Here is a 22,500-nt window from a genome sequence, read left to right as displayed (position 1 = left end):
TCAACTACTTCAGCCTTTCTTGCAAGGTTTTAGAATCAAGAAGACTAGGAACCATGACACATCTCCATATGATTCTGACACTGATTTGGAATTCTTTTACTATACACTACTTCCAGGAGCAGCGCCAGCGGGCTTTACTGCTTTCTCTCTTTTTCTGCCCTTGAGCTGATCCTTTCCGGTAGAATCATTCAGCATGTTGACTTCCTAAAGCATTCTGGAACACCTCTGCTGTACTCGCGACAGCTGTGAGTCTTAATTGTGTCTGCGCTCATTCTGGACCACTCAAAGAGTTCTCACGAGTTCTATACACAAAGTTACAACACACTGTTTGCATATTAAAACCAGACTGCCGTTCCCTCTGTAACACGTACTCATTGCTCTGTTCTTTCTTATGTTTACTTATGCAACATGATTACTTCAAGTTAAATCTGAGTCTATATGGACTTTCAAAGGTTTACACTTGCGCCCGAAGAGTAAGCTGCTCAGTCGCAATGTACACTGAGGTAAATCAATGGATCATTAGGAAGGAATTTACCTCACATTTGAACAGCTACGGGATTATTTTTACTGCGTATCAATCATCCACAAGGTTAAGCGTATTCTACAAATGGTCTCAGACATTTACATCTTCAGCCCCCCAAACCAACACCCGACCCCAAACCTCTACCCCACACCTTCAAACCTGCACCCCTAAACCCCACCCTTAACCCCATCCTTACACCTCTACCCCCAACAACAACAACAACAACAACTCTTCCTATCCCCACCCCCGTCCTTCATATTTTTCGTTCCAAATTTACTGACAATAAATCTTAGATGACACCGTTATTCATATCGACAAATGTGGCGGAACAAACTTCACACACACACACACACACACACACACACACACACACGAAGCCTCGTACTTACTTTTTAACGATCGCCCTATAACGACGGTAGGCTTTAATAATGGGCCCTGTTGGTAGGCTACAGCCCATTAATGGAGCAGGCAAGGATGTTATTGTGGTGCCATTCTCGCTTGGCGCATGCTCTCCCCCGGAGCTCCACTTCATCCTCTTGGAAGAGTTTCATTAGTCTGGGTTGAAAGTGGTCATCAGGACAGCATGAGAGATGTCTTTGGCTACTCGGCGACGCCTGAAAATTGTCAGCTTATAGCGACAGGCGGGCCTTGACCGGGTCCTCCATAACATCGCGTTCGCTCGCTTACCACTCAGCCACCACCTGGTTAGCAAGCTCGCCTCACAGTAGAGGACACGGGTTCGGCTCTCAATAGTGAATTGATACCGTTCGTTAGACGGAGGCTGTGCCCAACCTCCCGGAGCAGGGGAGAGATGAGGTCGCAGCCGTACCCAAAGATTCGTGAAAATGATGTCCAAGCTCGAAACAAAAGATGGCAACTGCTAGTCCCGCACATGATCGGACCATGATGAATGTCAAACAAACAAACAAACAAACAAAAAACTCATCATGAATTATACGCTTGAAACTTTTTAAACTTTTTCGAAAAAATATCTTACACCAAGCTGAAAACATGAAGCATGGTGGTGAGGCGGCTGGTAGGGGGAAAAAATCTAAAATATCCCGTCCTGGCTCCTTATTCGTTTCCTGCCAGTAAAGTACAGTCGTTCAGTTTAGCTTGAAAACGCACTCCAAACACCCATCTCCCAGAGGACTGTATCATGCTCAGAAACATTTTCACCCTCAATAGCACCAGAGGTGAACTGGCCAGGATCAAAGTGACTGGGCAATTCAACACGATCTTGGTTGTGCAATGCTGTGAAAGATGCGAGAGCATGTTGATATCTACGTAGCCCGGTGTAGCTGAGTGCAAGACCCTGGTGACTCAAGGTTTTTGTTACAATTTTACCAACACGTCCTAGACTATGGACCGACTCAGCATTCATGATATGCATGAGAGTTCTCTTTCTCCCACAATGGTGTACACTGTACATAATAGAGAATTTGGAATAGTGATTGCATCTTTCTACAGCGCTGCACTGAAAGGTCACCATTACATTGTTCATCATAAATTTCCTCATCATCTCCATCATTATCATCATCATAATCACTGTCACTACTATCATGACTTTCCTCTGATAGAGAAAGATCTTCTGACATCACCAACTTAGCTGCTTTTTGGTAACTTTCTGGATTGAAATTGTACAAATACCCCAAAAATCTAAGCAGTGGTCCTGGGATTTTCGTATCACTACATGCAATTTTGAGAGCATGTGCATCATAAAAGCTATCCTCTAGTTGAAAATTGTACTCATCAAGACTTTTCCTTATTGTTCTGGCACACAATTCTACTGGATCAAAAGAGCGAATGCTCTCAGCAAGAACACTGCTAGAAAGACTGAATACCATCATTGATTTGTTCAAAGCATCGGGACAGGTGAAATCAATCTTAGCACCAAATTGAGTCCATAAGCCTTCTGAGGATTGAGGCCAGAGTGGGCACAGAAAACATCATTCTTAAGAATCTTAATAACAGGCATAAAGGAATCAGAGGGGGGGATGAGTAGGAGGAATATGCCCAGAGTGGAGTTTTTAGAGAACGTTTGAGAGATGAGATGAGACGGCGGTGCTGCCGTCAGGACTAAGGAGGAGGGAAAGATGAAGAAGATAGTTGGAGGAGATGTTTTTGGCTAGATGCTAGAAGTCCCGGGAAGAATTAGAAAAAGCAAGGTTTTGGCATTTTCTATTAATGAAGGCGTTTTTGGTAAGTCGGAGAATAGATTTGGCACGATTCCGGGCAGAAATGTAAAGATCATGGTCAGCGGGAGTTCGAAGGCTCTGGTACCTTTTGTGAGCTGCCTCTCTATCTTTGACAGCACGAGAACAAGCGTGATTAAACAAAGGCTTTTAAGAATGAGGAGTAGAGAAAGTACGTGGAATGTATGCCTCCATTACAGAGACGATCACCTCTGTGATGCGCAGGGCACACACAGAGGGGTCTCGCTCCTGGAAGCGGTAATCATTCCACGGGAAATCGGGAAAGTACACCCTCAGGTCGTCCCACTGAGCTGAAGCAAAATGCCAGAAGCATCGCCCCTTCGGTGGGTCGGGTCCAGAGGGTGTACAGGAGCGATAGGAAAGCATACAGAAATAAGGTTGTGATCGGAGGAGCCCAACGGAGAGAACAGTTTGACAGAGTAAGCAGAAGGGTTAGAGGTAAGGATGAGGTCTAGTATGTTGGGCCGGTCACCAAGACGGTCGGGAATACGTGTAAGGTGCTGAACCAACTGCTCTAGGTCATTGAGGAGAGCAAAGTTGTAGGCTTGTTCACCAGGATGGTCAGTGAAAGAGGATGAAAGCCAAAGCTGGTGGTGAACATTGAAATCTTCTAGGATGGAGATTTCAGCGAAGGGAGAGTGGGTCAGGATGTGCTCCACTTTAGAGTTCAAATAGTCGAAGAATTTTACATAGTTAGAAGAGTTAGGTGAGAGATAAACAGCACATATGTATTTAGTAATAGAATGACAATGACAATGAAAATTCTGAAGAGTCAAGGTCGTGGGCACGAGAGCAAGTGATATCGTTGCGCACGTAGGCGCAACATCCAGCTTTGGATTAAAATTTAGGATAGAGATAGTAGGAGGGAACAGAGTAGAGATTGCTGTCAGTAGCCTCAGAAACCTGTGTTTCGGTGAGGAAAAGAGGGCGAGGTTTAGAGGAGGAGAGATGGTGTCCCACAGAATGAAAATTAGAACGAAGACCGCGAATGTTGCAGAAATTGATAAGAAAGAGGTTCGAGGAGTTATCAGGACACCTCTCAGGTCGGCAGACAGAATGGGACTCCTCCCTGGGGGAGTTTGTGATCAACCCCCCCCAGGCGGGGGCTACGAGGCAGAGTTTTTGTGAGCCATTTTGAATTTTGAATTTTGGGAAAGGGTGTGTATGTTATGTGAATGTCGTGTGGTGTGGATAGAGAGAGGATCTGTCTTTAGAGAGCATGCTAAACTACTCTCTGGTGTTGATGAGACAATAGGGAAACGGTTAATGAGGACATGGGAAGGGTCTTTGGAGGGCTTCAGCACCCTCCTCACTTCCCATATATACCTCACCGGGAGTGGCTTGCGCCCGTTCGGTAGGTGTCTTCCTACCTACTCCAGCCATATATATATATATATATATATATATATATATATATATATATATATATATATATATATATATATATATATATATATATATATCATGAGCCAATGCAAGATGGCGCCACTATAAACACTCGCCTGCGCCAGAACGGGCTGGGCCGACCATCAGGCCCCACCTGGAAGAAGCCTTGGGCCGACCATCAGGCCCCACCGGGAAGATGCCTACCGGCGCAATAAGCAACAACGTAAAAATAAAAAATATATATATCTATATATATATATATATATATATATATATATATATATATATTTTTTTTTTTTTTTACGTTGCTGCCTATTGCGCCGGTGGGGCCTGATGGTCAGCCCAGCCCGTTCTGGCGCAGGCGAGTGTTTATAGTGGCGCCATCTTGCATTGGCTCATGCTGCCCCCTGGAACTCGTTCTTGATTCGCTTGGACGGCTTCCTCTAGAGTCTGGGTTGGTGGGTGGTCTTCAGGACAGCATATGGGTAGTTTTAAGCCACTCGGCGGTGACTGAAAAATCCGAGGTGGTAGCGTGGGGATTCGAATCCGCGTCGTCCATCACGCGGTGAATGTGGGCCCAATACGCTACCAGTTCAGCCACCGCCTGAATATATTGATTGACTGATTCTCTCTCTCTCTCTCTCTCTCTCTCTCTCTCTCTCTCTCTCTCTCTCTCTCTCTCTCTCTCTCTCTCTCTCTCCAGGGTTAACGTGATGGCGAAGCATTTCTCGTGGCCGATGGTGCTGGGATGCGCTGCTGTTGTAACCATTTTATTCTTTTTTATCTTGTAAGTAATAATACGTTTTAATGTATCTATTGATTATTCTCTCTCTCTCTCTCTCTCTCTCTCTCTCTCTCTCTCTCTCTCTCTCTCTCTCTCTCTCTCTCTCTCTCTCTCTCTCTCTCTCTCTCTCTCTCTCTCTCTCTCTCTCTCTCTGTGTGTGTGTGTGTGTGTGTGTGTGTGTGTGTGTGTGTGTGTGTGTGTGTGTGTGTGTGTGTGTTTCCTATCATTTTCCAGATTTCCCGTCATTGAAATAATTTTATGCTACGTGATTTTTCCCTCTTTGTACATTTTTATGCTTTTTCTCGGTACGATAAAATTATGATGGAAGATAACGCAGTTCGAGGCATAGAGCATAAAGTTTTTGGTAATGGGGAAAAAATAGTAACATTAAAATAAAAAATAAAATATTGTCATAATAATAATAATAATAATAATAATAATAATAATAATAATAATAATAATAATAATAATAATATATGATTCATTGCAGACCTAAGAACTTCGTCATCGTGGTGAGGTCAGGTGAGGGATCAATATCGACGCTTTACCTTTCAGAGTATGAATTAGATGCATATAAATATAAATTGTCATCGAAATATACCTTTCGTGTGTGTGTGTGTGTGTGTGTGTGTGTGTGTGTGTGTGTGTGTGTGTGTGTGTGTGTGTGTGCGTGTGCGTGTGCGTGTGTGTGTGTGTGTGTGTGTACACTCGACCCTCGATTTAATGGAATACGATTTAACGGATTCCAGATTTTACGAACTTCATCCGGTACGGGACAAGCGGATTGGGACACTAAAAATAAGTCCAGTGCTTGAAACATGTGCCCGCCAGGTGGCTACGTTGTGGTGCGGCGTTCCCGCCAAATCATGCAAGACTTACAGTGCATGTCTACCATATACTACTGGACCAGGACAATACTATAATACATATACTTTACGATACACACATATACCATCTTGTAACAACAGCACCTTGTGGAAGGTGACTTGCTCGCTTTAGAGGTTTGTTTACCACTGGCGAGTCCGTCTTGACCAGAGGCGCAAGACTGATGACCAAGACCAAGACCTGGAAGAGGGAAAGTAAGATTAAATCTCTTACTACCATTATAGTGGTGATCAGCGTGCCTGGCTACGATTCCGAGGGTACGAGTCCGAATCCCGGCCCGGGCAGTCGGTGTGCAGCTCATCCAGCTGCTCATTCTTCCTTTAGGGCTGTGGCAACCCAGGATTTCACTTTGGCCCGTGTCCCGGAGTAATGGGTCCTTCCCACCACAGGCTCAAAGGGCCAGTGCAACGGATATGAGCACCGCAGCCATGCGCATCCATAGTATATGCACCCAACTTTAATTACTACCTTTACCTTTTACCGGTTTTCTACAACTTTTTTTTTCTTTACCACTTGAACTTACGAACCAGACAGGCACGGTTTACCAAAACCTAAATCAATAACAATTGACGCCTGCGCCATGACGGGCTTGGGCCGACCACTACGCCCCTGAAGAAAGCCTACCGGCGCTAAAGGCGAACTCGTAAAAAAAATAAATAAATAAATAAATAAATAAATAAATACGGTAACGTACACTTACTAAGAAACGAACTGTTTCCAGTAACAAATTAGGTCACACTCGATCATTATGTCCATTAAATCGAGGGTCGTGTTTTATATATATATATATATATATATATATATATATATATATATATATATATATATATATATATATATATATATATATATATATATATAAACATTCTTTTCTATATATCTTTAATTTGGTAACTGAATGACTGTGCGAGTGTAGTGACGCCGCCTTCTTTTCCTCTGCCTTCCCTCGGTGCAGAGTCGCCAGCCAGAGAGTCGTCGCCCGAGACACTGGTCGGGGAGCCAGTCTCGCGATGTATCATTCCTGGCCTGGCGAGCATTGACCAGTACAAGGCGTACCTGCACAAGGCGGAGACCACCTGCAGCGATATGGTACGGGAGGGGCTGCGTTCTTTGTAAATAAACACAATGAATGCTTAAAATCTTCTACCAAAGTCTCGTTACACAATAACCACCATTAAGCTTTGTAATAATACATAATATAGACAAAAATTTGAGACGCACCTATGACATCCTTGCCTTATTATTTTGCTACGGTACAGCCTTTACTCGTCTCCTTGAGGTGACACTCCAACACGTGCCGTTTTATCTCTAAACTTTGCTTCTTCAACAATAACTGTGATTCTTAATATTCAAGACGTGCAGCTTATATGACGTCCTTAGTAATACACCACTATGGCCAAAATGCGTTTCCGTATGCCATTTTCTTCCTCCTCCTCCTCCCTCTCTAGTTCGGTAGCTGGTCGAGTGACGAATACCAGCATTCATAAGGACAAAATTCCCAGCTCCTAACATTACTTTTTTGCCTTATGTGACGAGAGTATGGTGGGCCTGGGCGGTGAGCATATTAACCAGCCTAGCACCATCCCAGCATGCCTCCCAGCCTATCTAATCACATGGCGTGGCACTCAGCATCTAGCTCTGTCTCAGCCAGTCATGCCACGCGAGCCAATTTCATTGAAGAAGGGTTAGGCAGCCATGCAGAATCTAGTAATTCGCTATTCTCTATACCCTATAGTCTCCAAACTATGGCCCTGGGGACACATCCGGCCCGCCATATGATTTCATCTGGCACGCAGCGTGGTGCCCTTGACTAATTTGACAAACTTGAAACAACTTGCTTGTAGTTTCGTGTCCATTTTTGATACAACACACCTGTGTGAGCAAACATTTTCCAAAATGAACTATTTCAAATCAAAACTACCGACCAAATTAACCTGATGAACATCTGAAATTCATTCTTATAATTTACTTCTCAAATGTGGCACCTGACTTCAGTGAGATTTTGAAATAATAAAGCAGTATCATAATACACATTAATGTGGTTACATAACAATGAAGGTAGGTATATTTTTGGTGTACGATGATTAATGACATTAAGTTCTGTTTTGAATATCTTCCATTTGTTTTACTTTAGTTTGAGTTCATTATATTTATGAAACTGATGCTGCTTTATATTTTTCCTGTGGCTCGAAAGCATGTGCCCTCATACTGAACAGTTTGGAGACCCCTTCCCTACAGGTAATAAAATGTTCTGTTGGTTTTATAATTCAATGAGATAAAAACACTTCTCCTGCAGCGTCAGTTCGGAGGGAAGTCTCCGGCACCTGCTGATGGCATGAAGCTGGTGTGTATGGACAGCAGATTCAACATCAAGCCCGGGAACTGTCTTGTCTTCTCATTCGGCGTCAACAACGAGTGGTCCTTCGAGGATGAGTTCGATAAATTCGGGTGTAAAGTAAGTTGTCATTTACTCCATTATTTGCTAACTTTGGGTGGACAATAATATCTCTTTTACATAAGCGTTTCCGTGCGCCCATTCAATGTCGTGGCGTTCTAGAAATACATGAAGTTATACATGAAATTCAATGAGACCGTCAAACGAGTGTCAGCCCGCAAGATAATGTACAGCGAACCCTCAAGTCAGCTACGACGCTCGGCGTCCGGAATCCTCAGTGGTTCCTAGTGGCAATGAGACCATTCACACGATCGTCTGTTGTCGTGCGCACAACGCACAACCTATTCACATTTCATCTTTCAGATGGGTAGCAGTTGACAACAAGTCCTGACAGCCACTGCTTCTGCAGATGGAATGGATGGTCTCACGGTTGTGCTTTCAGCTGGAGTTCATCTCTGACTCTGGTCACAAGTTCCTGGAAGGTTGGGTATGACACGCGGAGACAGTTGAAGAACTTCGCGTCATCAGCTTACAAGTCTTCCCGTAAGGAGAAAAATGTACCCTGCAATAGTCTACTGCTGTTTACAGGATGAATCTACACTGAAATCCGAGTCAGCAGACGCTCGTGTGAAAAGGGTGACAAAAAAATGTAAAGCCCAAATGCACAACACCAAACGAGCGCTCGGAAACACTTATGTGAATGGGGCCTTAAGCTAGTATCTCAGAGGGGAAAATTGCTTTGCGACTTTATTACGACTGGCTCGCCACAGTCGCAAAAATGTTGCAAAGCAGTTCCAAAGCAGTGCAAAGGTTCGTAATGGTCGGCAAACCTTCGCCAAACTGGCACGAGAATTTTTAACTTGTTAAAAATTCTGGCGAACGTCACAAACCCAGGTCGTCCTCACACAGTCCTCAAACTGTTTTCAATAGTTTCAAAATGGTTGCACGACGTTCGTAAGAACTTCACCAACTTGGCAAAATAATTGCAAAATAGTAACAAAATGGGCGCAGAATGGCCGGTTGACGTTCGTGAAACGGCCACAACAGTCGCATTTTAGTTTCATTTTTTATACATTCTAGCTGCAGTTGTCGGACGAACTTCGCGTCGCACGAAGTTCACGAGAGATGCCTATTATTTTAGGCGAATTTAGTGTAAAGTTCGTGGTAAGTTGCTGCAACTGGTTTGGAAATGTTTGGAGATTTTGTCGCCTTTTTTTTTTTTTTTTTTTTTTTTACTATTAGTGCGAACACAGTCGCCATAGTCGCGGCCCGTGAGACAGTTAGAGCTCTCCAGTTCATAGCTTTTATATCATAGTTTGCTAACTCTGAGTACACTGTAAGGTTTATTTTCACTTTATTAATGTTTGCAGAGATTGGGTGCAGAGTGTTCCCTTAATATATCGCTGCAAAGTTCAAATGCACAACGTTCCTTTTTTTCCATCTTTTGTCAAGTCTGGATGCACAGCAAGTTCTCGAAATCCATTTCTTGTCAAGTTTGCATGAACACAAAGCTCTAAAAAACACCGTTCTAATTTTGAATCAACTATGGAATCTGTGAATTCACTTCTTTATAAGTCTGTATGCGCATTAATATTTTTAATTTATGTTTTGCTAAGTTTGGATGTACAGAATGTTTTCTTTTTCATCACTGGATTAAGTCAGATGAAAAGTGAGTGGTCGGTGTTGTTCACACAATCACTAGGGGGCTTCGTGGTGCAGTGGTTAGCACACTCGGCTCACAATCGAGAGAGCCCGGGTTCGATTCCCGGGCGGAGTGGAAAAATTTGGGCGGCTTTTCCGATACCCTACGCTCCTGTCCACCCAGCAGTGAATGGGTACCAGGTATTAATCGGGGGTTGTGTCCCGTCTCCTGGGATCTGTTCCCTTCTCCTATAATTCCTTCCCCCTCCTGTCTCTCTCCGGCATATGACTACAGATGTTGCGCCGACTAAACGAAACTTTCCAACTTTTTTCACACAATCACTCAATTAAATCTTAATTTATTTTACATTGAGGTGGTTGGTTTATTCATCACAACGTGTTCGGTTCTCCTAGTGTATACATCCAATCTCTCTCTCTCTCTCTCTCTCTCTCTCTCTCTCTCTCTCTCTCTCTCTCTCTCTCTCTCTCTCTCTCTCTCTCTCTCTCTCTCTCTCTCTCTCTCTCTCTCTCTCTCTCTCTCTCTCTCTTCCCTACGCCCCTGTCCACCCAGCAGTAAATGGGTACCAGGTATTAATCGGGGGTTGTGTCCCGTCTCCTGGGATCTGTTCCCTTTTCCTATAATTCCTTCCTCTTCTGTCTCTCTCCGGCATATGACCACAGATGTTGCGCCGACTAAACGAAACTTTCCAACTTTTCTCTCTCTACCCCCGAACAGGTGTACGCCTACGACCCCACAATGGGCAAGAAGGACCACCAACGCTCCCCTAACGTCAGGTTCTTCGCCACGGGCATCGGCAACTATCAGGGCACCAAGAAGGTCGGAATGGGCAAAAGTTGGAGTGACCAAAAGGTACGATGGTCGTCACCCTTAGTTTGTTTCCCAATGTGTATGCACCATTCTAATTAGTACTCATACTAGAGACAAGACTATCCTGAACAAGTGATTTAAGGAAAAATAATGTTATGAAAAAGGCTGAATAACATTTCATAGATCATATTTTCAGAGCAGTTACACATATGAAACGAATGAGTACCGAATGGAATCAATCAATCGGTCATTGAGGGCATACGCTGGGGGACGCGTCGACTTGTTGGTGGTAGCGAGCGTTCTAAGTGCTAATCGGTTCACGGATAGAGAAAGTCATATCCGCCAGGGTTACTTTATTAGGGCCCCTCTTGCACGAGGGAGCACGGGCCTTTGCCAAAGGCGGCCCGTAGCAAGGAGCCGACAGACCGACTCTATCGGCGATCGAAATCTAGCCGACCAAGTCGGTCTGTCGACGAGGACTGGCGTGTCTCTGTACTTTATTGGACAAAACATACACAGCTCATTACGACAAGGACAACACATAGGATAGGTGTTTGTTTGTGTATGCGTTTATGTGAATGTTGTTTGTGTAGGTTAACATTTAAGTGTTGGTGTATGTTTGGAACAATGTGTAACGGTGGACAACACAAGGACATAGACGGACAGTCAAAGGTAAACGAGTACAAGGAAAGTTAACGATGAAGACGCGACACGGACTGAGACAAGTACTGGCGATAAACATTTAACATGAAAACACTGATAATCTTAGTCTGTGTTTACAGCGCCCCATTTTCTTATGTCACTGAGGGGAAGGAGCGGTGACTGCTACAGACTCACCTACCGTACGACGCCAAACCCGAGGGTTACTCCGGGCGTCTCCAAGCAGGCCATGAGAGGGTGGGCTTTTGTCAATGGGGAGATCACCGACCTCCACCTGCAACCCAGCAGTTGGCAGCTACCCACTCGAGGGTCCACCGTGTACAACTGCTCAAAGTACCCAGTCCAATGAGCCATCTGCCCATCCATGTCCGACACGAGGTAGTCATCTGCTGTTCGAATAGCGCTCACCTGAGAGGGAAACTCGGATCGAAGCTTCTCTAGAGCTCGGTAATCAGGTTGGAGGTAGTTTGAATCGAAATAGCCCATGTCCCTCGTCATACCTCTCCTTGTCTCTCCTCATGAAATCTCTAGTCCTACTCGCATGATCAGTTACAAAACTCTTCACTCAGGAGAACCCCGCAGTTCTGAAGGATTCTCCAACGAGTTATTACTAGGATGTCCAGCGGTGAAGCTCTGGTCTTTGGTACCAAAAAACTACACTTCTCAACCCCCTGTTTCTTGCAAAATTCAAAAGGAGAGAGCTTATGGTGTTCCTGGTACCAAACAGAACATCGGGCACTAGGACATAAATCATAGCCAAATCTGTCATTGCCAATAGGAGAATTAAAGTCGCTCAAGAATGGAATAATGAGTACGAAATGGTGGACATACCCACGCCAAAAGTGATTTATGACAAGCAACAAAGCAATGGTTAATGATAACGTAAAACCTCTTTCACCGAAAGTGTCCTTGTCGCTGCGTCCCAAGGTACCCACGGTACTTATGCAGACACAGCGTCCTACGTCCTCGTGCTGATCCCTTCACAGCACTAGTAATGGAACAGTGACCACCACTGCGGCTGAAGAAGATAGACAGCCAGGCATTGCCTTTTACTAAGACTTGGCTCGAAACAATATATGAACAAGCTGTTAATTATACATTCTATTCACCAACAAACAAAATACAAACACAGATTATATCAATATATGCGTATACTTGTATGCAGTCTTTAGTAGATGAAATGACAAGTGACGCAGAGGCGGAACGGCGCTCCTGTGAACAGCTCCATAAAAAGTTAGAAACATGAGGGAAGCGAGGACGCAGCGGCACCTTACCCAGGCTGCGTCCCAACACGGGAGACGCAAAGGATTCCCGCCGCACTGCAGCGACTAAGAAGCAGCGGCGAGGGACGTATCGTGTAATTATGTAATAGATAGTGTGACTGACGCCCGAGTCACAGAGACCTAATAACACCGATGACGACTAAGGAAATACTCCAATACCAAGGCCAAGAGATTAAGGGAGGTCTTCCAACCAGCCTACCCTTGGGAAATCTGATCACGTGTACAGTTTTAAGCGGGGTGCTGCTGACGTCACAGGGAAGATTCTTCTCGGCATACCGGAGGCGAAAACTGGTTAACATCAGCCCGCGCTCTGCGTTGGTCCCGTCTTCCTGGGAGAGTTCTGTCTCTGTCACATGTCAGCTGTGAACTGGCGGGTCATCTGCCCTCGACCCCTCGCGCCCTCTTCCCTGTGACGTCAGTCGTAATCCTCTGTTCACGTGCTCTGAGGCTCAGGCGAGCGAATGGGCGGGGATGAGGAGACCTTCCTTAATTAATTGGTCTTGTCCAATACAAGACGGCTTTCAGGGTGTCGCAAGTTTATTTTTAATTCAACCAATTTTCGCCCCCTTAATTGGGAACTCGGTCGCCTACGAAACACCAAATAAACTTATGTATATCTATTACCTCACGCACGCAGGTGGATCGCTTCGAGAACTTGGTGCGAGCGGTGGGCGAGGAGGGACATGAGATCGACTATGTGAAGCTGGATGTGGAGCTTTCCGAGATCGACTTCATGCAGGACATGTTGTTCAACTCGCCACACGTCCTTACCAAGATCAAGCAGATTGCTATGGAGGTCCACGACGGGCCGAATAAAGGTATAGCAACCAGCATTATTGTCCATCTTGTTCCGTTCATTAACTCACTGATTCCTCGTCAGTTGCCACTGGCGATAACACTTTTGGCTGTTAAGATCAGCTGCTGTTAATTTTGTTATATATATATATATATATATATATATATATATATATATATATATATATATATATATATATATATATATATATATATATATATATATATATATATATATATATATATATATATATATATATATATATATATATATATATATATATATATATATATATATATATATACATATATATATATATATATATATATATATATATATATATATATATATATATATATATATATATATATATATATATATATATAGATATAGATAGATAGATAGATAGATAGATAGATAGATAGATAGATAGATAGAGATAGAGATAGAGATAGAGATAGAGATAGATAGATAGATAGATGCAATCGACATGTTTGTCTCCTTTCATCAAATTACGTCTCATTCCTCGCAGGTCTTGGCCAGATAACCACGCATCAAGTTTTCTGGCCGTACTTCATGCTCATGAAGTGTATGGGCTTCAAACTGATCCACAGTCGAGACGCAGGAGGCTGGAGGGAGGTGGTGTGGGCGAGAGATTTCTGAGGCGCACAAGGAGGACCACTTTTGGGGGGCTATATCTTAAAGGGAGGTGTGGGAGAATTTCTGACGCAGAAAAGAAGGGACGCTTTTGAGAGAGGGGGCTACAGTCTATCTAAACGGTGGTGCTGACAGTCTAGGGTGATTGCATGGGCGAAGGACTTCTATGCCATATAGATAGATTTGCTTGTTTTGAGGAGCAGCTTGAAGGCTAGTGTGTGTGAGAGACTTCTGAAGCGAACGAAGAAGGTCACTCTTGGCGATGCAGCACATGAAGGATGGTGACTTGTAGGATTAAAGTAGGTCAGGGCAAATATTCTTTATTATCTTTCACTTGGTTTCTCGCATCTCATTGGCCACAGTGACGCCCGTCTTTAAACATCTTAACAGGATTGTTGAGGCAACTTTGAGAGTCAGTTCCACCTTACGGCATAAAGTAATATGAAAACTATTTAAAACGCACGGTAATACACTATACAGCGTCCGTTCTCTCTAGTTTATGCTCATTGTTTGTTATATCGTTCATAGTGGCAGATACCTTATGGATTAAATATGCACGTTTAATGATTAGAAATACCTTTGACATCGAGTTGCGGCAATTAACATTAATTCATTTTCGCTACTTCAAGGTCGATAGCAAGTCAGTCTGAATCATCAGAGGACTTCCTTGATGAATATTTCCTGAAGGTGGAGAAGTGCTATAAGATGAAACAGTCGACGGAACGGGGAAAATTTAAATCGCCACTAGTAAAAAGCATAAGATTTCCATCTTTAGGTATGAGGGTTCTAACATCAATATTAAGTAAATAGGTAAAGTGTTGTTAGTTCTTTAAAACGCATGACTGCCATATTTGCAAAGTGCCAAAACGGGCCAAGATTCAGAACAAGACTCGATCATGTTTATCCTCCAACATCCACACAAGGATACACAATGATATAAGGAGACAACAAGAGGCAAGACGGCCTACACATATCAGCTCCAGAAAGTGGGCGATTCACCAAATTCTCTTCCCATCCATAAATATATCTAACCTCCATTTAAGGTTAGATTAAAGCTTTCTGTTGTGTTTGCATCAACTACATAACTGCTCAGTTTGTTACACTCATCCACCTCTTTGTTCGTCGACCAGTTCTTGCCTATTTTTTTTTTCAACTTGAATCTATCCAACTTATTCCCGTTGGTTTTAATGTAAATACTTCCTCAAAATCGCAATTATTGATCCCTTTAAAACATTAAAAAATCCCCAAACAGTCTACGTCTTTCCAAATAGTGTAAGCTAAGTCTTTTTAGCCTTTCTCTTCGGTTAATTCTTAAGTCCTAGTAACACTTTACCCATTCTTCTCTGTATTGCCTCGAAGATATCTATATCCTGTCTGTAATAGGGACACCAAAACTCAACACCATAATCCAGGTGAGGCCTAACTAGCGCCAAATACAATTCAGGGATGACTTATGAGAGTTCCAGTTGCTTACACTTTTGAATATAAAACCTAAGACTATTTGCGCGCTTTCTGGTGATAACAGCGATTTATGGGTAGAAAGTCAGAGCTCATACGCCTTCCTAGAGTTGTGATCGTACTCTATATGATTCCTGTCACAGAATTAGGGACACCCGAACACTGTTATGACTCCGCCTCCACACCCGAAGCAGACACCGAGGATCCGTAAATAAGATGGTGAAGTAAGCATCGTTATTTACCTGCTGAACGGCTCTCGCACAGAAAGAAGCGTGATGTTAGGCTTTTACGAAACACCCTTGACTTCCCCTGTGCGAGTTAACTCCGTCCCCTTTAATTAAGCCAACCCTCCACTCGTTAGAGTGCCAGAGATGAATATATGACCGAAGAAGTATACGGGGAGGGCCATAACCTATAGGATGAGTTTACAATAGCTAGAAACTTCGTGCATGTGATAAATAAATATGCAAATTGGGAGCTTCACCTCCCGTTCGTACGATTAAACACCGGAAAAATACAATTATTTAAGTGTACGCTTGAGTGAGTGTGAATGTCCTAGCGTGAGTGTTTGTCCTTTTGTAACAATAAAAAGTGTGTTACAACTGTTGTGTGATGGTATAATAAAGATTACGTACTCATTTGGTGATAGTTATATAATTTACCTTTGAAAATATTTAGTGATTACAATTCGGGGGCAATTCTGTATCAACCATTGCGGTAGGAAATAAAAGAAAATTTCGATAAACCTGAGGATCACATAATACCTATTCAAAAAATCTGTCTTTAGTTGGGCAACGTATATGAGCGGCAGATGAATGGACGAGCTGCCGAGAGCGAAAACGAACAAGTGGAAGCTAGACAGGTGGAACTGAGGGTTGCTGGCCTGATGCTTAATGCTACATTCAGCCTGACCAGATGGCTTAAAGGAATTATGTGCCAAATGCTATGACGCCGGTGAAACGTCTACACTTCGAAGAAAACAGTGTGAAGGAATGGCAGTATGGAGTGTGTATAAATACGTAGGAATGTGTCTATCAAATGTTCTGCCAGCGCCATCATTTGTCCACATATTATCTATATTACTTTTCAGTTAACTAACATGCAGATAGATATTAATAGATGGACTGGTAGATATAGATAAACAGGTATATATATATATATATATATATATATATATATATATATATATATATATATATATATATATATATATATATATATATATATATATATATAAAAGAACATAAGAACGTAAGGAGTCTGCAAGAGGCCGGTTGGCCTATACAAGGCAGCTCCTGTATACTCAACCACACCTTACCTCACCATCCATGGCTTTATCTAACCTCTTCTTGGATGTATCTGTGGTATTGGCACCACCAACATTGCTCCCAAGCCTGTTCCATTCATCTACCACTCTATTGGTGAACCAATTCTTGCCTATGTCTTTGTTGAATCTGAATTTGTCTAACTTAAAACCATTGCTACGCGTCCTACCTGGCTCTTTTACTATCAAAATCTTATTGACATCCCCTTTATTAAAGCCCTTCATCCAGTTATAGACTTCGATCAAGTCTCCTCGCAACCTTCGCCTTTCTAGAGAGTGTAGATTTAAATGCTTCAGCCTGTCTTCATAAGGCAAGTTTCTCACCCCCTGAATCATCTTTGTCATCCTCCTCTGTACAGATTCTAACATCTTGATATCCATTCTATAGTAGGGGGACCAGAACTGAACTGCATAATCGAGATGAGGTCTAACTAGTGCTAAGTAAAGTTTGAGGATGACTTCAGCGCTCCTATTGCTTACGCTCTTAGAGATGAAACCAAGTACTCTGTTTGCCCGATTTTTAGCCTGAATGCATTAAGCGGAGGTCAGCGCTCACTAGCACTCCTAAGTCTCTCTCAGGCCCAGACCTGCTTAGAGGAGTGTCATTTAAGGAGTAATTGTGTGAGGGATTATTCCTACCTACACTCAGAATGCTACACTTCCCGACATTGAATTCCATCTGCCACTTCCCCGCCCAATCATATAGTCTGTCAAGCTCATCCTGGAGAACGCTAGCGTCCTGGTCTGATTGGATTACTCTACCGATCTTGGTATCATCTGCAAACTTACTGACATCACTACTAATTCCTGTGTCCAAGTCATTGATGTAAATAATAAAAAGCAGAGGACCCAGCACCGACCCTAGTGGGACTCCACTCGTAACACTGCCCCATTCAGATTTTCTACCATTGATTTGCACTCTCTGCTTCCTACCACTAAGCCACGCCCTGATCCAGTTCAAAACTTTCCCATCTACGCCGTGAGCCTGTAATTTTAGTAATAGCCGGTGATGAGGAACTTTACTGAAATCTAAATATAATATGTCATAGTTTTCATCTCTGTCAACCGCCTCGATCACTTTAGTGTAGAAGTACAACAGATTAGTAAGGCAAGACCTGCCCTTTGTGAACCCATGCAATTAATGAAATGAATTAATGAATTAAACTATGCTTCTCTAGATGGTCCCTAATGCTCCCGGCTATAATTGACTCCAACATCTTTCCTACAACTGATGTTAAGCTAATTGGGCGATAATTTGAGGTGGCTGACTTGTCTCCCTTTTTGAAAATCGGCGTCACATTAGCTACTTTCCATTGATTGGGCACATACCCAGAATTTACCGACATCTTAAAGATATCGGTAACTGGGCCACTGAGAACCTCCTTGCACTCTTTCAGAATCCGTGGGAATACTTCGTCCGGGCCCGGTGATTTGTTTTTCTTTAACCTACCAATCTCATCCTGGACTACTTGCCTAGTGATGATCACATCCCTCAACTTGTCGTTCTCTTCGCCCTCATATACCTGAACTCTCTCCGGAATGGTTGTTGGATTTTCCTGCGTGAAAACTGAGAGGAAATAGTCATTCATCATTTGACTCATATCTTTTCTATTCTCAACGAGCTCACCTGTGTTTGTTTTCAACGGTCCAATTCTGTCCCTTGTTTTCGTTCTGTACAATTTGAAGAAGTCCTTGGGATCACTCTTGGCCTCGTTGGCTACCCTAATCTCATAATTTCTTTTTGCTAGGCGGGTGTTCCACTTCACCAACCTGGCTAGCTCAACATACCTACCCCTGAGGTGGATTTCTCCGTTCTTTATTTTCCTATAAATTCCTCTCTTCATGCCAATCTCATCCTTGAGTCTGCGGGTCATCCATTTGGGGTCGTTATTTTCCTTCCTACGTGCTTGGTAAGGGATATGCTGTCTCTGGAGAGTCTCAGGGGATCATACGATGAAAAAGGTTAAGAACCACTGGTGTAAATCCTTATCAGTATTGAGAGACAGACTGGTATAATTGGGCCTCCCCCTAACTGAAATCCTGGCTACGCCCCTGACGTTAGTTAGTGCTTAAGCGGCAACTCTGAGTTTCCGGTGCCGTCTCGGGCACGCCAGTGTTGCCGGGCGTCTCCCCTCTGTAAGGACACACCTACTGTTCTGCCTTTGTTCACTCTCCAAGTAAGGGACCTACAGTTTTTTCTCGTGTCTGTACCCTTCCCCACACCTGCAAGGGCCCAGACGACGAGACAAACACAGACAGGGGATGACATAACTTTCATTACGTTCTAATGTTAGGTTGGACTGCATACTTTTCTAAGACGTTTTGAGATGCTTTAATTTTCAGTGGTCTCAGATCGAGTACAACATTGTGTTCATACGTTGTCCCTTCGGCTGATAAAGTAACGATATAAAGCTTTCATTTCCTCCTCGCCATCAAATCGAAAAGATCGAGAAGAAAATACAGATTCACCCGATCAATTCATTCTTCATGATAAATATATAATAATTCGCTGCATCGCTTTCCATTGTTCAGCAGAGAACACGACATTACTTCCATAACTGACACCTAATCGATAAGGAAGATAAAATGCGCAGGCGGTGACAATACTTCTGCATCCCTCTTCTTCCTCTTCCTCTTCCTCTTTTCCAACCTCCTGCTCTTCGTCCCTTCTTGAATCTTCCTCATACTCTTCCACATCTCTTTATGTATCTCCATCCTCATCCTGATTCTGCTTCTTGCTTCTTCTTATCTCCCTTTTCCTACCTTGTACATGCCTCATTCTCCCTCTCTTGTTCCTTGTTTTATCTCCCTTCTCCTCCCACCGGTCTAATCTCTGAAGTTATCTGCATGTTATCCCTGCAGTTTGCTAGTCGTAAAGTGCCGTCTGACATGTGAAGTTTTCGTCGCCTTTGCGTGAGTATTGCAGTTGATATACGGTAAAGATATTATTTTACTAGACAAAAAAAAATGGATTGGGTTTGATGATAGTACTCCTCATGCTTGATGATAATTCTGAGGGAGCGTATCATATTAAGTTATAAGCATTGTAAAGTGTTTCAGCTGCTCTGATACCAATGAAGTCATGTTGCCTGACTGGTCCATCTATCCCTGACGATCGGGAGAGATGGAACAGTTTCAGTGGGGGGAGATGAACCAAATGAAAAATGGAGATCAATATAAAAATGGTATTTTTATAAATTAGAAATGTGATGATAAAACTCTGCCAACCACATCCAAAGTCGACCACATCATGTCTGATCTTAGTTGTAATCTAATTAATTAGGATGTTATGCCACGTACTCATTATTTAAATAAGTAAATCAACAGATTTTCTCATCCATTAAATCGTCTTATAACACTACACTTGAAAATGCACACATCTACACCACTAATTATTATTCTCTTATATGTTATGCACGGACTTTTCCGATCACAATTTAAGATCAAATGAAGATATCATTTCTGCTATACTTGTATTTTTGAGCCGAGCAGCGACTTCTGACAAGGCCTTCTAAAAGGAGAAGGCCTGTGCATAGGGGGCGTGACGTCAGCCTACGTCACGGGGGTTGGGCCATGGATAGCGACCTGCTTGTAATTAATAAGACAGTCAATCTACAGTAATATTTCTGCATATCCATTAATGTTAACCCTTTAAGTGCTATGGCCGGGCATGGATAAAACCCCTTACTGCAGGAGCCGGGGAGAAATGAAGACAAAATTCACACGTTAGCATCTTAGAAGTAGCAGTGTGATTTGGGAGGGAGGGAGGAAGTAATGAATGACGAGGGGGAAAACGCAGATGTTTTCCCATTGGGGGAGGATTAGTAGAGATAATTATCTTCCTCTTTCTCTATTCCTTCCTTTCTTACTCTCTTCCTGTCTTCCTCTCTTTCTTTCTTTCTTTCTTCTTTCCTTTCTTACTTGCTTTCTCTTTCTCCTTTCTTTCTCTATCATTCTTCCTCTCTCTTTCTCCTTCATTCTTGTTTCTTTCTTTCTTCTCTTTTCTTCCTTTTTCTTTTTTCTTTCTCTTTACTTTCTTTTTCTCTTTCTTTCTCCTTCTCCTTTTTCTCTTTCTTTCATTCTTCTTCTTTCTTTCACCCTTTCATTCTTCTTCTTTTATTTTTCAACCTTTTCTCGCTTTCATTTTTACTTTTTTTACTTTCTTTTTCCTTTTTTTCTTCTCTATTTCTCCTTTATTTATTTATTTCTCTTTCATTTCATTTCATGGGTAGGTAGGGAGAGGGTGCTAATCTGATAATTGGCGGTCGAGCGTGACCGCGCTCCATCCTGACCAACAAGGTGCCAAATAGCTGCCCAAATATAAAAACATCCCCGGACGCTAATAGCAGAGAACCTGGGAACAGTCCACAGACGCTCATATCACTGAAAGGGTTAAGCGCATCAAAAACCTGAGACAATTGAAAATCCCGGGATTAGGGCTAATTTTATCCCGGAATCCCGGGACAAAGAAAAAGGTCCAAAACGACAATCTCTATAGTCTGTTCGGAGCATGAAGTCGGTTCAAGGTGTGGCAGATTCCAGAATTCCCATGAGTGCAGCGCTGCCAGTTCGACCGCCAATCATCAGATTAGCACTCTCTCCCGGCCTACCCACCCACAACCCACCTGTTTATCTCTCTCTCTCTCCCTCTCTCTCCCTCTCGACCCGAGGGAGGGACCTAGGGGGACACACCAACCACCACCACCACCACCACTACCAACACCACAACGTGGCAACATGGGAAAAAATCGCTGCCACATGTCATAGAATTTATACAAATCCTTGTTATAATCCTAAACATCGACACTCATTGTACTATGTAGCTTCCTTTACTATATACAGAATATATAAAATATCGCTTTCAAATAGCACATGGATGGGAAATAAGAGAGAGACGCATGTACGAACGCTGATTTGGCACCATGGGTAGAGGTAAACGACGATACCAGCTCCACCCTGAACGGACTTCATGCTCTGAACAGACTATAGTTGTAGAGGAGGAGGAAGAGGAAGAGGACGAGGCTGAGGAGAGGGGCGGGGAGGGAGAGGCAGAAGGGTCAGTGAAACAGTGAAGAGGCGATGGGGCTGTGTCGTGCTGAGGTGCTGAGGGGTGGAGGGAAGGGCGACAGAGAGGGCGAGGCGGAGGTGACAGGGAGGTCCGAAGCCCGAAGGAGAGCACGCGGGTAGGGTCACGCCTTCCAGTTTCAATATTTTGCTCTCGTCCTGGCTTGCTTTGATACATGTAATACATTGTTGTATTTATTTTTTGTGCATGTATCGCTATATTCTCGTGCTTGTGATGTGTATATTGCATTTTAATATAAGTTATTGTTAAGGGGGAATCTCAAACCACGTGGGAAGGTGGAGAGAGTGGAAGGAATTTGGGGAAGCAATTAAAAGCACACCTGGCGTTGGCAGCTGGTGTTGGCGGAGTAGGAGAAAGGATTAGAGCACACCTGAAGGAAAAGAAGAAGAGAGAGAGCAATTAAGGTTAATCCGTGCTGGGGTCAGGACGTTTGTAGCCAACCTGGGAGGGGGAGGAGCAAAGAAGAGTTAAAGGTGTCCCCATCTCAGAAAACCTGTGCTTTGACGTCACAGGAATGAAGGATGGGAAGGTATGTTAGCTGCCTGGAAGCGAGGTGAAGGAGAATTACTTCCAGAGC

At 43.2% G+C, this 22,500-nt stretch overlaps 1 protein-coding gene across 1 annotated transcript in view; it reads left to right on the top strand.

The window, feature by feature from the left end:
• LOC126998845 (uncharacterized) overlaps window positions 1-16,151 on the top strand; it is a 21,546-nt gene extending 5,395 nt beyond the window's left edge. Inside the window, exons 2-8 of the mRNA XM_050860995.1 lie at window positions 4,829-4,912; window positions 5,400-5,431; window positions 6,750-6,883; window positions 8,091-8,249; window positions 10,567-10,701; window positions 13,240-13,420; window positions 13,931-16,151. Coding sequence (XP_050716952.1) covers window positions 4,839-4,912; window positions 5,400-5,431; window positions 6,750-6,883; window positions 8,091-8,249; window positions 10,567-10,701; window positions 13,240-13,420; window positions 13,931-14,061 — 846 coding nt within the window. The 5' untranslated portion in view covers window positions 4,829-4,838 and the 3' untranslated portion in view covers window positions 14,062-16,151. The remainder of the gene's footprint in view (window positions 1-4,828; window positions 4,913-5,399; window positions 5,432-6,749; window positions 6,884-8,090; window positions 8,250-10,566; window positions 10,702-13,239; window positions 13,421-13,930) is intronic.
• Window positions 16,152-22,500: the final 6,349 nt, after the last annotated feature.

Source organism: Eriocheir sinensis, chromosome 15, assembly GCF_024679095.1.
Source record: "Eriocheir sinensis breed Jianghai 21 chromosome 15, ASM2467909v1, whole genome shotgun sequence".
NCBI classification, from domain to species: Eukaryota; Metazoa; Arthropoda; class Malacostraca; order Decapoda; family Varunidae; genus Eriocheir; species Eriocheir sinensis.
The sequence above is the reverse complement of the archived record's forward strand: the minus strand, read 5'-3'. Positions and strand labels throughout refer to the sequence as shown.